At 44.1% G+C, this 17,427-nt stretch overlaps 1 protein-coding gene across 16 annotated transcripts in view; it reads right to left on the bottom strand.

The window, feature by feature from the left end:
- The window catches only part of TEAD1 (TEA domain transcription factor 1), a 274,521-nt gene that overhangs the window by 70,302 nt on the left and 186,792 nt on the right, over window positions 1-17,427 (bottom strand). For 12 of the 16 annotated variants that reach the window (XM_045162943.1, XM_045162942.1, XM_045162940.1 and 9 more), the window contains 3 exons: window positions 8,013-8,077; window positions 5,582-5,644; window positions 5,430-5,492 (listed from right to left, as the gene is read on the bottom strand). In XM_045162943.1, the coding sequence (XP_045018878.1) occupies window positions 5,430-5,492; window positions 5,582-5,644; window positions 8,013-8,077 (191 nt within the window). The remainder of the gene's footprint in view (window positions 1-5,429; window positions 5,493-5,581; window positions 5,645-8,012; window positions 8,078-17,427) is intronic. The other 4 variants (XM_044929548.2, XM_044929551.2, XM_044929547.2 and 1 more) reach the window with 2 other exon arrangements.

Below are 17,427 nucleotides of genomic sequence, written 5' to 3'. Positions count from 1 at the left end.
CAAACTGCAAGTACATATTTCATGTCCCATATCCTGGCACTCTGGCTACAAATGCCCTGCATTTCCCATCCGTCTCAGGGCTTCTGAATCTCACCTGCACTCTGCTGACCCTTTCACCCCTTCCCCTTACTGCCCCAGTCTTTCCTGGCTCTTGCTCTCCTCACATCACTCCTTGAACTCTCCAACTACTCCCTAGTTTTTCTTGCCCTTTGCATCTCTCTCTCATGGTTGCAGTCTGTGTCCAAGGCCATCCTGAATTGTTGGTCAAGTCTGTCCTGGCTCAGGCCAGGAGAAACTGTAGATGAATAGTTTCACATTGGTGCCAGTGGCTTTAGGACAAGTTCACAGTAGACAACAGGTTTAAAAAAAAAAAATCTAGATCAGTTTTAGGATAAAGTCAAAAGAAGAAGATATAATTTTCACTGGATATGACTTTCTCAGGGAGAGAGTAAGTGGCAAGGACTCACGGGGTGGAGAGGGGGGAGACTGAGACTAATTGAGGAAGAACAATGGGCAGAGGAAATCAGAAAAAGTAAGAATAATGTTTTGCCCTTGATTTCCTTCAGCTAAAAAAAATAAAACTTAGAAGGAAATGTAATGAAAATAATCATTTCTAGATTGTACAAACATGAATGTTTAATATGTCATTCTCTGTACTTATTAACTATTTGTTGTTCAGCAACAAAAACATCATAGTTAATTTTGATGGACACTCTCAGTTAATGGCCATTCCTTTAAGAGAACCCAGCCTTTAATAACCTAAGTTTTAAATGCTGCTATTGAAGTTTCCATGTACACTTTCCAGACTTAATAAGAGTGGAACTTTTAAACATAATTTGCTGTTTAGAAACAATGAGTGAGAAAGAGGACACAGCAGTGGAGAGGACTGAAGTGGGGACCAGCCAGTGATGACAATAAGGAGGGATAAGTGCTGAGAGTGGGGCCCCCGGGGTGCTTGGTCAGCTCCTGGTCCAGGCCCACACCTCCCTCCCTCTTACAGCAGCCCCTGAATTAGCCTCCCTGCCGTCAGCTTTGCCTCCCTCCTAGCTGTCCTCCGAAAATGGCTGGAGGGATCCTTTCCACAGCATGATTGTGAATGACCCCTGCATGCTCCCCTGGCTCCTCACATGAACCTCACTCCTCCTGCCTCATTCCTTGCCTCCAGCTAGATGCTGTTCTTCATGGATCCCCAGCCCCCCATTCTCTGTGGGAAGTCTCTGCCTTCCTCCAAGCACAGTTCTAAGGGCACCTCCTTCATGGGGCTTTCTCTAATTCTCCCACACTCAGAATTAATCATTCTTTCACTGCTCGAACTTTGCACCACTGTTAAATATCTACTGCAGAGTCCCCTAGCTGGAGACAATCCACTGGGAATCTTGTATTTTCCCCAAATGTGGCCAAAAATAACAGAAAAGACGAATGTTCTTCGGGAACAGAGACTCTGCTTATTCAACTTTTCAGGCCCAACTAAAGGGTCTAGAACACATAGGTTCTCAATGGAACGGTTACTGGACTGCACTAAGTAATTGTTTCTGTGCTTTTAAAGCTCAAATCTACATGGAAATCTTAAACTTCTACTAAAACCTTTTTTTTTTTTTTTTTTTTTTAAGCAAAAATTAAAGTCCACACATTTGGGGGGTGATCTGGCTCACAAACAAGCACTTTGAGAAACACTGCATTTAGCAAAAGCCTAAAGCCAATCTCTGAAACTCATCCTAACAGATTTTCAGGAGTGTGACTTCTGTAGCTAGAATGACTCATCTGTGAGAATAACCACTCTCTCCCCAGCCTGTTTCCTGCAGAAGAATATGGCAGAATAGGCTATGGGACTCAGGAGATGTGGGCTTTCAGTGGGATCCCCAAGCTGTCTGGTATAAAGAAAGCCAGAGGAATGGCTGAAAGGGATGGCCCTTTCCTTTACCTTCTGTCTAAAGCAGTGGGTTTTCAAACTTTATTCAATAGAACCAGCCAAAGAGGCTGCTGCTAAGGATGAGAGAGTGAGCGTTTTAATTAAAACAGCTTTTACATTTTCATATATTGAAATTTTCAAGTTAGATTTCAATTTGAAATGTGAATTTTGCTACTTTAAAAAGGCTAGAAAATCATTAGCCTAAAGAATTCTCCCGCACCCTTCTGAGGAAAGTCAAGATAGGCTCACAGGCAGGAGGGCACCCTGGAAGCCACACCCGGCTCTGGCCCTGGCTATGAGTAAACTGCTTTTTCAAACTCCGAGGGAGGACAGAAATGAAACTTAACTCCAGTCTTCATAGGAGGGCCACAGGCCTATCCACCCCAGAGAACAGAAATCCTTTGACTGCTGAGCATGTGGAGAAATGGGGAGGGGCCTGGCTGGGCAGGCGCAGCAAGGACAGGTCCTGAGATGGTCAGTCAACAGCCACCTCCTCCAGGAAGCCTGGTCACACCACCTCAGACAAAGCAAAGCCCCTTTTGTGGGTCTGGATATTTCCTGCCATCCCCACCCCTGCTCAGAAGCTCTCCTTTTTGCCTATTGGGATGACTTCAACTTTCAGCAGTGAGTTTATTTGGGAGGCCAAGAAGACAGAGGCTATCAGCCTGACTGCACCAGGAGCTTGGTGAGGACGTTCATCCCTGTCTCCCGTGACTATTAGACTCCAGAGCTGAACAAGGAAGTGCAGATCGCGTGGGGAGATGTACCTCTCCTACCAGGCTCATGGGGCTGAGCCCACTTCCCGGGAAGGGCTGGTTAGGAAGATGAAGGAGAGCATCTTTAGCATAAAATGCCCGTAGGAGATGAGCAGCAACAAGGCAGGCAGGTGACAGGCGGCCTTATTCTCCTCGGCCATCCTGACTCCCTCCAAGTGGGGACGCAGCGGCTCTGCAGCTAGGAACGCATCTCGCCCCTGTCTAACTGATTATCAGCACAGCATCAATCCCAAATTAAGCCTACACCGTTTCCACCAATGGCTAAAAATTTAAAAGTCATCTTATGTCTAAAATGTGGAGGCTGAGGGATTATGGGAAGCAGGGGCTGTCTGCCCAGCTCCAAGGGGCACGAGGGGTGGTGACAGGTTGTCTACCCCATACACTGACATGAAGCCTGTTGCTTAAAAACCACTTCAGCCTCTGCCAGATGAAACCCCGTCTGAAAGAACAGTGGCTTAGAATTCAGAAAGATCTGAGTTCAAATTGCGACTTGGCCTCTTCCTACATCGGTTGGCTTTTGGTGAGTTAACTGAACCTTTGGAGACCTGGTTTCCTCAATAGTATTGCTCAAAATCTGAAGAACGGAACTCACTTTGTAGGGAGCTAACGCAAGAGAACACACGAGGCTTTGCGCTGCACTAACTCCTTCTTTCATCCCCAGACTCAGCAGACACGGTCCATGCAACTCGTCCCTGGGATTCCCTGCACGTTTCCCTTTGGCTCTCTCTGCTAACACTTACCCTACAGTGCCCTGTATTTCACATTCCCATTTCCACAGCCAGCTCTATGAATAGAGGATTGGTTGTTAGCTGCCCACCATGATGAGCGCCATGCCTGGAACACTCAACTGGTATTAGCTGATGGGAAGAACAAAGGCCTCCATTTTTCCCAGAATAATGAGGTAGGCAGGAAGGAGACGAACTGTAAGAAGATGGAGGTGGTTCTTGGAGCTGAAATGCCGAGCGCCTTGCTACCCAACTGCCTCTGTTTCTGCCTCCCCCTCGTGCCTACTCCAGAGGAAATGGTCCAGCGCTGGCTGAAAGTGGGGAGAGGTCTTTTTTTTTTTTTTTTTTTTTTTTTAAAGAACAAACACAAATACAACTGTGTGTTGGTATGTATGTATAGGCATAACGTTACGGCAAAACTGTTTCCACTGAGGAAGATTTGTAAAGTCCCCAAGAGAGAAAAAGAGTGCTTGTTGAATCCCATAGTGATCCCCTCTGACCAGGAGAGCTTTATCCACCATTTACAGGGCTTTCGGTCTAGGGCTGTGTGCCCTGGTGAGCATACAGGAACCACGCAGTGCAGAAATAGAGCAATTTATAACATCGCAGATTGGAAACATAAAGTTGATGTCTGTAAACTTCTTTGTACATCATTAATCCATTAGAGAAACTAGAAACAGAGTGAGAACTTGAGCAAACACTGGGGTAGTTACAACCATATAGAAAGGACTGCACCTTTGGTTAAAAAGCAGGAGCCATAAAGTTATTTTAGTCTTCCAACTGCTCAGCCAGTGCAGCTAAAAGCCAGCCACCATCAGCCACACGTGCGAGCGAGCCAGCATGCTGCCCACTGCGGAGGGCACACCAAATGCACCTTCCTGGTCACTAGTCCTATTCCACAGCCAGCCTTGTTTGCATTTAAAAAGTTGGAGGACTTTGGAAAGAGTCCTGGCTTTCACCACTTAGGGCTCTGAAATTACACTTTGTTCTTTAGCTTAGAACAAACATACAAATTTACTTAATATACGGGGAAAAAAAATCAAAAGAGAACCAAGAACAGGCATGGTAGAAAGACAACAATATGGATTATGGATTCATTTTTATTATAAAGCTCCTCCATGCAAACTGTAATCCCTTTGCATTTCTAAAATAGGACATTAGGGGGGAAAAAAGAGTCATGTATACTTTACTGCAAACCTTGCAAAGGGAGAAAACAAGAGAACTTGCATTTTAAAACTGTCCATGCCTCTGTTTTTGCTATGAAATATATTTTAAAACACTAGGAAATGAGGCACATGAAGAAAAAAAAATTAAATTCAAGTATAAACAGAATTGCAAACATGGATTTGATCAAAAGCTTTCTCATCTCTAAGATCCATCTTTTGTTTTTTAAGGCCTCACCTCAAATTTCTGTTTTAATTAACAAAGCCACACACTTAAAAAATATTATTAAGAAATGTGGAAGAAATCTGGCAGAAAATAGTCTCTGTTGGAAGAACACATAAAAAACTCCATGAAGAAGATGTATTTTTCATAAGTATTGAAAATACATCAAAAACACAAATTTAAAATAATTTCTAAATATTTCAAAAAGTAATTTCATGATGATCTCTTGGAAATGATTCATGTATAATTTCTACACCAACTTTGCATCTCTTGGACTTTTTTTCCCTCTCTTAGCTCAGTGCTTCTTGGTAGGTATTTGAAGACTGAAAAAAAAAAATGTTTCTGTGCTAAAGTTATCAAGACTAGCTCTCTGCTGCATTTGCATTGTTATTAGGGGGACACACACGTGCGCGCGCACACACACACATGCGCGCACACACACACCACACACTCTGAGCTTAATGTGAGGCTAGTACAGAAACAGAGAGATTAGACACAAAGAAATGTAAACAGCTCTCACATGCGAGGAAACTAGGTTACCAGAATCCCAGCACCAGGCATTCACCAGTCACCATGGAAAACAGGAAGTGAGATGCATAGCAACCACAAGCCAAAAAGCAGGAAAGCGCATACCTTTAGCTTGGAATGAAAATCACGAGATTTCCTTCTGGCAAGAACCTGAATGTGACTAGACACCTGCAGGGTAGGGGAAGGGAGGAAAACAAAGGAAAAGCCTGTAACCATGGAGATGAAAAGCCCCCTACAACTGGGCAAGCCAGACGTACCTTAATGGCGGCTTGAATTTCTCGAACTTTCTTTCTTGCTAAGACCTGTATATGACTAGACACCTACATTGTTCGGGTTTATGAGGGGAAACAAAACAAAACAAAACAAAACAAAAAAAGGAAATCAAATATAAAATCGCTACTCCTTGGGAGGGTTTCAGGGTGGGGGGTGGGGGGGAGGTTATTTGCATCTCAACAAAGCTCTGCAGTTAGGAATACACAGTCCCAGCCAGACACCAAGCCCCCAGCGCTGCTCTAAGCTTTTCAGACTGGGTCATCACTGCAGTGACTGGATTCAGGATGAAAGTTGAAGCTAATATTAGTTTTCTCACTCAGGAGAAATCGCGGGCCACGGGATGAGAGGGGGAGAGTGGGGTTGTTTTCTTTATAAAATTTAAAAGGTGGGGGTAGAGGTAGATGAAAATATTTATAGCTTCTCAGTATCAGGAGGGAAAATCCCTTTTTCTCAATTTAGAAGAGACTATCCATAAATTAGCACATTCTGCAGAATCAAAAAGCTGAAGCTGTCGGTTGTATTCTGATCTCATTAAGAGCTCTGGATTCTGTAGCAAATGTTAAAATAATACTGACATGTAAATTAGATCTCAAAGAGAAATGGAAAGACCCAGTTAGCAGAGCTTTTTTTTTTTTTTTTGCCCTTATAAATATCTTTAATCCTTCCACTCTTTTGGGTATTGACTGGGCGCCAAGTGGATTTGCATATTATTACAAAGCGAAAAGTGTGAATACAGCCAGCCAGCCATCCTGTTAAAAATCTGGGTTGAAAAACCACACGGATTTGCTGAACAACAAATTCACATTGGAGAGGTATCACCAACTGCTGCCTAAAAACATCCCCAGGATGCCGGGGTGTGGAAACCGAGCCAAGCCAGGCTTCTGAAACACAATGATTCCACTGGGTAAACAAATTTGCATCTCTTTCAGCAGGACTTGGTTAAATTTAGAAGCCTCCCCTCACTGAAGGGGTTGGGCACATGACCAGAGCTCACAGATCAGCAGACAGCCCAGGTCCAGGACTTTCAGTATGCTGGGAATTAGATTTGTCTGTTTCAGAAATTTAGAAGCTTCCATTTAGAAGTTCAGCGACTCGGACTGTGAGGCTATTACTTGATTTCAAACACTCTAGTGAGCTTAAAAACAGGCTTTATGATAATAATTGATCCGCTTATCTCTAACTTTGTTTTCCAGTATCAATTATCATTTTTTTCTTTCTATTTGCTTTTACATTTTTTTTTTTAAAGTACGGAGAAGCAGGAACTCCCCCATCCTCTTCACCTCTCCATCCGGCTCCTGCTTTCACCCGAATTTTGTTTTGATGTGATCCACTGGCTTGCTGTGGGCCACAGAAGGGGAGACACCCACTGAACAGACAATGCCCTGCCTCAGAGCACTGGCGGGAGGCCACCTGCCCCTGTGCTGACTCAGCAGTGGGCTCCCGGCGGGGGCACCGGGGCATTCCCGGGGAAAGCTCTCCCCGTCATAAACACTCAGAAAAACAACTCATCACCCAAGCAGAGGACTGGAATCTACTGCTCAGGGTTTCACAACTGAGCTCGCCTTTTGGTTTGATTATAAGTTTTTAAAATTCATGCCGAATCAGGCAGCATAGTCAACACTGAAACACATATTATAAATATTTCTTTTTTTTCTTGTTGAGAACTCACCCATGAGGTTGGTTTGATTTCCCTCCCCCTTTTCCATTTCTTTTTTTTTTTCTGCTTTTCATTAAATGTTAATTTCTCATCCATTCCAGTTCTGAACTGGGTCAGAGGTTTGGGCTGCTTTACATCACAAGGAGTGAAGAGCGCCACAGCCCTGATGGGAGGGCAGAGGAAAATTCCTGACCCAGTGCTGCACAAAGGTATTTAAGTTGTAACTTCATTTCAGTCACAGCAGCTACTGACAAAAAGCCATAGCTTAAGGAGCAACAGTTCCCTGGACGCACATCATTCAGCCTCATGTTCTGGCCAATGCTCACGGCTGCTAGTGTTGCTTTTGCAGTGAAATGATGACTAATATGTAATTGTTCCAGGATTTTACAATGCGCAAAATCTCAAAATTGCATGACTTGCAAAGTGTATCTGCACCTGCAGCTTTTACAATGTTTGCAGATGCACAGTTTGGGGAAGAAAATTGAAGATTTAGAGTACAGGAGCAGTTCATACACTGTCCTTAGCAGTGAAACTTTTCCATATGTGTATAGAAGGAACTCCAGAGACCATGGAATAAAAGGTCACTGAAATGAGGAGCAGTAAAAACGGAGCCAATTTCAAACACCTACAACACTGACGTCCTTACAGGGAACTCCGGTTGGGGGCTCCTAGGAGCCAAAGCACAGACAGCCACTGCAGCCAAAATGCCTCCGTGGGCCATTCGCTGACATGCACAATTTCCAGGTGGGTTATTTTACCTGTTTTCTGGTCCTCGTCTTCCCTGTCCTGAGTTTGATGTATCTGGCTATCAATTCATTCCTACCTGAAAGAAAGAAGAATTTACAATAAAGTGGGTTACTTTGGTGTGTGAGTGGGACAGGGGTGAGGTGTAAAAAGCCTCTGAATGCTAAGACTAGAATTCAGAATCAAGAATTTTTAAGTTGTATCTGTACGTTTATTAATGCTATAAAAATTAAAAGTATAATTTTTGCAGAAAATATTTACTAAGGGAAATTAGGAAGAAGGGAATTTAATCATGAACTACAATCAGCAATTAAAATGTGCCTTTTCTTTGTTTGCATGCTTGTCCCTAAACGGATGGTCACTTGTATAAACAAATTCAAGGCTTAGTGTGGAAGTACACAGACGGGCTTCCGTCATGGTTTTATTGTTCATATCCATTTCTTCTCACCCAGGTTTCTACTCATCGTTAGCTCCAGTTAGTGTCATTATATTGGAGAAGGAAATGGCAACCCACTCCAGTGTTCCTGCCTGGAGAATCCCAGGGACGGGGGAGCCTGGTGGGCCGCCGTCTATGGGGTCGCACACAGTCAGACACGACTGAGCGCCTTCACTTTCACTTTTCACTTTCACGCATTGGAGAAGGAAATGGAACCCACTCCAGTGTTCCTGCCTGGAGAATCCCAGGGAGGGGGGAGCCTGGTGGGCTGCCGTCTATGGGGTCGCACAGAGTCGGACACGACTGAAGCGACTCAGCAGCAGCAGTGGTAGCAGTCATTGTAGCCATGAGAGGATGAACTGCTGTGACCACAGAAACACAAGGGAAAGAAGTTACAGCATGAAGGCAGATAGCCCCCAAAGGTAGTCACCGAATCAGTAATAAACTATACACAAAACTGTCAGTGGGAAGGAAAAAAAATGACTCAATCTTTTCCATCCTTCAAAACTTTGGGGGGAAAGTGCCTTAAAGTATAAACAAATGTCTCCTGTCCCTACTGCACCAAGACACTGAGAAATCTCAAACAGATGACCTGAACTATAATATAAATGGGAAAATAAATCCCCAAAGCCAAGTGGGGAAATGCATTACTAATACTACATGAAATAAAAATGCACTCATACAGGACACATGGGCCCAAACTGTCACTTTAAGCCTAACAGTATAGCTAGTGGTCTAATTTATGTGTACCGTCTCAGTCTCCACATACTGCATAGCTGAAGACAGCAAGAGCTTTTGTCTTGCTCCCAAGGTCTCCCCAGCACATGCCACACTGCTGGGCGCACAGAAAGAAAAAATGAGACACGAACACAGCCTCTGGTGAAAGGGAAGAACTGCATTCCTCAGACCTCCCCAGCAGAGAAAAGAACTGAAGGCTCTGGTGAGAGTGTCTTGATGAGCATCTTGCCTAATAATTCAAAAAACCTCGCCCATTGCTGCCTAGGACATTCCTGTAATGACGGCTCTGTCCTCCACCTGCCTGTTAGGAGTGTGCAGAACACAGTCGCTGCTGGAAGGCAAAGAACTGCGGAATCTTGGGGCTGCAAAGTACTTCTGAGCCACTCTTTCTCACCCCTAAAAGTCTGAGTCCTTACAGAAGCCAGCACTTCTAGAATGAAGGGAAAAGCCCATTCTGCCTTAAAACATATAGAAAGATAAAAAGACCCTCCTTATTTGAGGTTTCCTGTAACTTTCACCCCCCAGATTCTTTTGTATCTCTTAACAAGAAGAAGGTTAGTTCCTAATGCACAGAAATTTCTGACAGCTTTAAGGTCCTCCAGCAGCGCTTTATCCAAGCTAAACCTTTCCTGTTCTTTTGTTATCTGTGGCAAACTTTGGAACACTCCCACCTCCATCCTGTGACCATCCTTTGTCATTTCCTTTCACAGCCTGGAGCCCAGAACTGTAGTCACCTGCCTGGTCCTAAATACTCGGTCTTTGTTGATGCAGCCCAGCACCGCACTAGATTTGGGGGGATTACAATAAACTGTCAACTGAAGTCAATTAATTCCAAGGTCTTTTTCATAGGAGCTACTTCTCAGATATATCCCTACCCCTGTTCCTAGTCTTTTCGTGCATCATTGGGATTTTCAGATCCAAATACAAAACATTACATTTATTTCTACTGCAATTCATTTTGTTAGATGAAGCCTATCGTTTCCATCTTCAAGTTGTCAATCCCCCACTGTGACTGACTGAACTTACTCTTTAACCACAGGAAAAGGACCTCTAAATTCAGTTCTGAGGATTGCTTCTCAAAGCATTCTCTTTCAACTTTTGAGAACTACCAATATCCCCTGTAGTGTCATTGGGTCTACTTCTCCATCTCTCAGATGGTTGTACAGATTTTGCAATTTGTCTCAAAGGCTGGCTGACAGCAGAGCCCAGCTAGGAGTGCCTAATTACCAGAAGTCAGACCTAAATGACAATGTCTGCAGAGGGGCCAAGCATCCTCCAGCTCGGGGCCTCACCGTGCACCCTGTTCAGGGCTGAGTGGCTGGAATGAGATAAATCTAGGGCTCTGAATTACATGCAATTTCATCTGAACCTTGTCCAGATGGCAAAAACGCCTCCTGGCCCCAGACTTGCTTATTTTTCTCTGAAAGCAGACAGAATAGCTTGATCCAAGAGGCCTATAACTTATATCTCCAGTTTTTAATTTCTTATGGCATTTGGTTGAATGGATGAGATCAGTCCCCTGGAAGCCACACTCGACTGTACACCCTGTGGTTTATGCAGTGGCATAAACAATGTCAACTCATACTTTGATTAAAGTGCTTCTAAAAATCACTACTTCTACAAGAGGCCCTCACTGAGCATCTACTACGTGCTGAGCATGACGCTACGTCGTATCGTGGAAAGTCTGTCGTGACTCTCATGTCCCGGTTCTTTACATGACCAAGATCCCCTTTCAAAATTCTATGTTCTTTCAAACCATGTTTCAGGCCAAGAAGAGTAATTAACTCGAGGTTGCTATGTGTTTCTTCTTGCCTCACCAAAAGGAATATTGCTGATTCAAATTATAAATTCAAATTCCACTAATACCAAGCATCTACCGTGAACTCAAAGGTGCAACGTTAGTCACTATTTTATGTGTTGTTTTTTTAAAAAATGATTCTAAGGGTGGTTTTGTGCAGAGAAACATTAGTCAGGTTTACTTGGCTTTAAAATGTTTATTTCATCTGTTTAGTTATTTTTTTTTTAATGCCCTAGTTTTTCTTTATGTTTTCAATTCGACTTACATATCCTGTAATTTTTATAACCACTTTTAAAGGGCCACTGGATTAATGTTTGGTCCATTTTACAAACCTAGTTAAACTCCTTCAAACATTTAAACTATTAAACTTCAAACATATTAAACTAATCTATAGTTAATTTAATTTTTTTAAATATTAAAACTCTTTACCTTACAAAACCTTCCCTTAAACAACTCATAGAAACCTAATAAATTCTCTTGAGTGTGCCAACATTGCTTACAAATCTAGTTAAGACTTCAACCCTTCCCCAAAATCAAGTCTTAAGTCAATTACTTCATTGCACATTTTAATTTGGAAATACAGACTAACCTGTTATGTGAGCCAAACTAGTTTAAATACGCATACTGAAGAACTCATATGCACAAATCCTTAAGATAAAAATATAAACATTATGGTATTGATTATATTAAAAATTTTATATTCTAAATCTTCCCAGAATTATAATATGCTTACTCTTTAAGGAAACAAGTATGTCATTCCAAATGGTTCTGGAGTCTCTTTCCAGGTGCCTGGTTCTGAATGAATTCTTGTTAGCAACCTTCATAGGACATTCTGAGCCCTATTTGTATTCTAGAGCATGACCCTCCAAATGGTGTGGATCCATACAGTTCCAAGCCCTAGATTTGACTCATGGTACTAAGTACAGAAGGGATTCCCAGGTGGTGCAGTGGGGAAAATGTGCATGCGATGCAGCAGACCCAAGAGAAACACGTTCGAACCCTTGATCTTCCTCAGTCGGGAAGATGCCCAGGAGTAGGAAATTGCACCCTGCTCCAGTATTCTTGCTTGGAAAATTCCATGAGCTGTGGCCCACGATGGGGTCACAAAGAGCGAGACACTGAGCACACACACACACGACAACAACAACTGAGGTACAGAATGCTCCAACCAAGGACAGGAAACCCAGAGACACAAAACATCACTGATGTAACTGGTGGTGGGACGCTGGTCCACACAGCAGTCTTGTTTCACAGCCGGGAAGAATGCGGGATATTAGAAATGTTAACCCTCATTTTTCTCTGACTTCCAAAAACACACTCACGTATACATACAACCATGGAGTAGGACGTGGCAACTCACTCCAGCATTCTTGCCTGGAAAATTCCACAGGAAGAAGAGCCTGGTGGGCTACAGTCCCTGGGGTCACAAAGAGCCGGACCCGACCGAACACAAGCATGTACATGCACACAGTGGTGTTGGTCCCATAAACCTCACATGACAAAACTGACGTTCAACCAAGTTAACTTGTGTCATGATATTCCTAAACTCTTCCTCCAGTCATGTGGGAACCATCTCTCCTTTGTGTCTTACATGGTGCCTGTCTGATGTATCCAATATTTAAAGACAGCCTAGTCTGCTGTTCACAAGGAGTTCACTGTCCAAAACAAAGGCTAAGACCGCGGACATCAGCTTGACCAGTCAGCCAGCCACTGAGAGTGGCTCTAGCAACACATGTGGGTCACCAGTCATAAATAATTCCATCAATCTAGAAAGCCTTTCCCAAAGTTTTGAAAGAGAAGCTAGCTTTTAAAGACAGATTATCCTTTCTCCAGCACCCCACTGACTGTATAACCCCCCAGGCACCTCTGTCCATGGAAGTATCCAGGCAAGAATAATGGAGTGGGTAAGCCATTCCCTTCTCCAGGAGATCTTCTTGACCCAGGGATCAAACCCTGGTCTCCTGCATTACAGGCAGATTCCTTACTGTCTGAGCCACCAGGGAAGCCCTTTCCTCCAACATTTTATTATGAAAAATTTCCAACATATAGAAGTCTTCCACAGAGACAGTTTCACAGTGAACACTATATACACCCCTGACTCAGACCCCACCATTCACTTTTTCTACATTTGCTTTATAACATGTCACTCTACCCGTTCATTCTTCTATCCATCCACTGAGCCAACTTGCTGTTGTCTGTTGTTGCTGTGTTTCAAAATAAACGGCAGGCATGATAACCTCCCTACATCCTTCAGTGTGCATTATCATTAACTAGAGTGATAAGCCTGATTTTGACAGGCAGAATGGAGGGGGTAGGGTGAAGATCCTTTTAGACAGAGGAAGCAGCATTAAAAAAATATACAGAGGAAACTGCAGCTTAAAAACCAGGCATGCTGATCTTCAAGCCCCCCTTAACCACTGCACACTCTATCTTTCTGAGCCCAGAAATCTCTAGATTATACATTCATGGTATCCACGACTCATTTCCTTCATTCTTCTTGATGCTGTGGCTGCTTACTCACTTCAGTCATGTCAAACCCTGTGCTACACGATGGACAGCAGCCTGCCAGGCTCCTCTGTCCACGGGATTCTCTAGGCAAGAGTACTAGGGTAGGTTGCCATGCCCTCCTTCAGGGGATCTTCCCAGCTTTCCTGCAATGCAGGCAGATTCTTTACCAGTGATTCGCCAGGGAAACCCTTCTTCTCTGTTCAGTTCAGTTCAGTCGCTCAGTCGTGTCCAACTCTGCGACCCCGTGAATTGCAGCACGCCAGGCCTCCCTGTCCATTACCAACTCCCAGAGTTCACCCAAACTCATGTCCATCAAGTTGGTAATGCCATCCAGCCATTTCATCCTCTGTCATCCCCTTCTCCTCTTGCCCCCAATCCCTCCCAGCATCAGGGTCTTTTCCAATGAGTCAACTCTTCGCATGAGGTGGCCAAAGTACTGGAGTTTCAGCCTTAGCATCATTCCTTCCAAAGAAATCCCAGGGCTGATCTCCTTCAGAATGGACTGGTTGGATCTCCTTGCAGTCCAAGGGACTCTCAAGAGTCTTCTCCAACACCACAGTTCAAAAGCATCAATTCTTCGGCACTCAGCTTTCTTCACAGTCCAACTCTCACATGCATACATGACCACTGGAAAAACCATAGCCTTGACTAGGTGGACCTTTCTCTGTAAACACCTGTAATAGCTTATAGAGCTGAGTGGCAATGTCACACTTCACCACTAGGTGTCACTGTACTACAGCTCCTCTGCAGCCCACAGTGCCCTTTAGAAATGCACACTGTATCACAGCTTTAAATCTGAGATGCTGCAGCTGCAGCCGCCCTTGCTTTTCCCACAGGCAAGAGGCAGCAGCAAAAACAAATACAGCCTGACCTGTCGCTTTATACTGTGATACTCACCAGGCGCAGCGATCTAGTTTTTATTCCCTTTTTCCTTTCTCCTAAATAACATAACGCAGTTGAAAGTAAGGCCATCCTTGGCTTCTCCAGCCTCCCAGATTGCCATGAAATTTTGTGCTAAAGGGGCAAGAGACGCAGAGATGCCAGCAAAAAGGCATGGAGTTTGTGCTGTGCTCATCTTACCCAGAGAGAAAGCTGGTTAACGTTGTTGTGGGCTTGGGTGTAATGGGATGTGGCCTGAAGGTCATGTTTGAGGCACAGCAAATGCAGGGTCTGTGGCTAGAAATTGTAGCCCAGAGACACTGGGCTTTAACAGTGTAAGAGCCACTTTGTAATTGAATGGAGTCAGGGAGCCACAAAGAAAGAAGCAATAAATGGAACCTCCTCTTTCCTGGTTGCGGCCAGTCTGAAGGCAAGCACATATCCTGGTCTGGGGAAGAGGCTTGCACTAGGGTACCATTTGGCCCACTCTTTGCTGGGAGGACAAGGGAGGAAACCCCACACTTTTTTCCCAAGTTGAAAGAATGAGAATCAGAAAGAACACTCAAGCTTCTGATTGCTACACCAAAGCTGTTTCACACAGGCACCGGTGCTACGGTGGTAGCCATCACGTCTTCCACACCCCCTCATAAACCCTAACTTGGCCCAAGGGCACTGTAAGACTGCTTCTCGTTGACAGCCCGAGATGCCTGAGCTCTGTACCTGACTACACAATTGCTTTCACAGCCTGCATCTCCTTGTCCATTACAATATGTGAGGATTCTGCCTACATCTCAAATGCCTTGTCCTTCATCAGCCTTCCAGCTGCAAGTGGCTGCCCCTTTCCCTAAACATCCACCGCCCTTGACCCCGGTCTCTTTGCTGCTGGTTCATTTTTTCCCCCCTGCCCTCTATTCGATCATTTCGGCACATGTCATGGCTCCAACCAGATCATAAAGTCACTCAGAACCAGAACCAATAAGGGAATTCCCCAGTGGCACAGTGGTTAGGACTCCCCACCCTCATGTCCAAGGGCCCAGGTTTGACGCCTGCTCAGGGAACTAAGATCCCATAAGCCGAAAGCTCCAAAAACAAACAAACAAACCCACTGGCATTCATCTTTTCTTCTGCCTCCCCATCCCAGGCAGCTCAATATTTATGGAATGAATTGCCATTAGGAGCATAAGAGGCAAATGACACAGAATCATCAGCTGCTGCTGAGTCACTTCAGTCGTGTCCAACTCTGTGCAACCGCATAGACGGCAGCCCACCAGGCTCCCCTGTCCCTGGGATTCTCCAGGCAAGAACACTGGAGTGGGTTGCCATTTCCTTCTCCAGTGCATGAAAGAGAAAGTGAAGTCGCTCAGTCGTGTCTGACCCTCAGCGACCCCACGGACTGCAGCCTACCAGGCTCCTCCATCCATGGGGTTTTCCAGGCAGGAGTACTGGAGTGGGGTGCCATTGCCTTCTCCAGAATCATCAGCAGAAAGTAGAAAAAGATGACCTAGTAGGAAGAAGCAAAGAAAGATGCCTTCTAAAAGTGATGACACCGCAAGGCAGCAACGCCCAATGAGGCAGCGACTGACTAAGGACTATCTTGGGCCAGGAGAGACAAGAAAGCCTTCCTAACTGAACAATGCAAAGAAACAGAGGAAAACAACTGAATGGGAAAGACTAGAGATCTCATCAAGAAAACTGGAGATACCAAGGAACATTTCATGCCCAGATGGGCATAATAAAGGACAGAAGCAGTATGGACCCAATAGAAGCAAAATATATTAAGAAGAGGTGGCAAGAAAACACAGAAGAACTATATTAAAAAGATCTTAATGACTCAGATAACCATGATGGTGTGATCACTCAACTAGAGCCAGATATTTTGGAGTGCAAAGTCAAATGGGCCTTAGGAAGCATCACTGAGAATAAAACTAGTGGAGGTGATGAAATTCCAGCTAAGCTATTTCAAATAATAAAAGATGATGCTGTGAAAGTGCTGCACTCAATATGTCCAGAAATTTGGAAAATTCAGCAATGGCCACAGGACTGGAAAACGTCAGTTTTCATTCTAGTCCCAAACAAGGGCAATGCCAAAGAATGTTCAAAATACAACACAATTGCGCTCATTTCACATGTCAGCAAAGTAATGCTCAAAATTCTCTAAGCCAGGCTTCAATAGTATGTCAACTGAGAACTTCCAGATGTTCAAGCTGGATTTAGAAAGGCAGAGGAACCAGAGATCAAATTGACAACATCCACTGGATCATAGAAAAAGCAAGAGAATTCCAGAAAAACATCTACTTCTGCTTCATTGACTACGCTAAAGCCTTTGATTGTGTGGATCACAACAAACTGTGGAAAATTCTTAAAGAGATGAGAATATCAGACCACCTGACCTGCCTCATGAGAAACCTGTATGCAGGTCAGGAAACAACAGAACTGTACATGGAACAACAGACTGGTTCCAAATTGGGAAAGGAATACGTCAACACTGTATATTGTCACCCTGCTTTTTAAACTTATATGCACAGTACATCATGCAAAATGCCGGACTACATGCCGTGGAGAATTCCATGTACTGTATAGTCCATGGGGTTGCAAACAGCTGGACACGAATGAGCGTCTTTCACTTTCACAAAGCACAAGCTGGAATCAAGATTGCTGGGAGAAATAGCAACCTCTAGCAATACTGTTAGCAATATCTAACAACCACAGATATGCAGAGACCACCACCCTTATGGCTGAAAGCGAGGAGGAACTAAAGAGCCTCTTGAGGAAGGTGAAAGAGGAGAGTGAAAAAACTGGCTTGAAACTCAACATTCAAATAACCAAGAACACGGCATCCGGTCCCATCACTTCATGGCAAATAGATGGGGAAATAATGGAAACAGTGAGAAACTTTATTTTGGGCTCCAAAAGCACTGCAGATGGTGACTGCAGCCATGAAATTAAAAGATGCTTGCTCCTTGGAAGAAAAGCTATGACAAACCTAGACAGTGTATTAAAAGCAGAGATATTACTTTGCTGACAAATGTCCGTATGATCAAAGCTACGGTTTTTCCAGTAGTTATGTATG

The sequence above is a fragment of the Bubalus bubalis genome, chromosome 16 (genome assembly GCF_019923935.1).
Source record: "Bubalus bubalis isolate 160015118507 breed Murrah chromosome 16, NDDB_SH_1, whole genome shotgun sequence".
Taxonomy (NCBI): domain Eukaryota; kingdom Metazoa; phylum Chordata; class Mammalia; order Artiodactyla; family Bovidae; genus Bubalus; species Bubalus bubalis.
The sequence above is the reverse complement of the archived record's forward strand: the minus strand, read 5'-3'. Positions and strand labels throughout refer to the sequence as shown.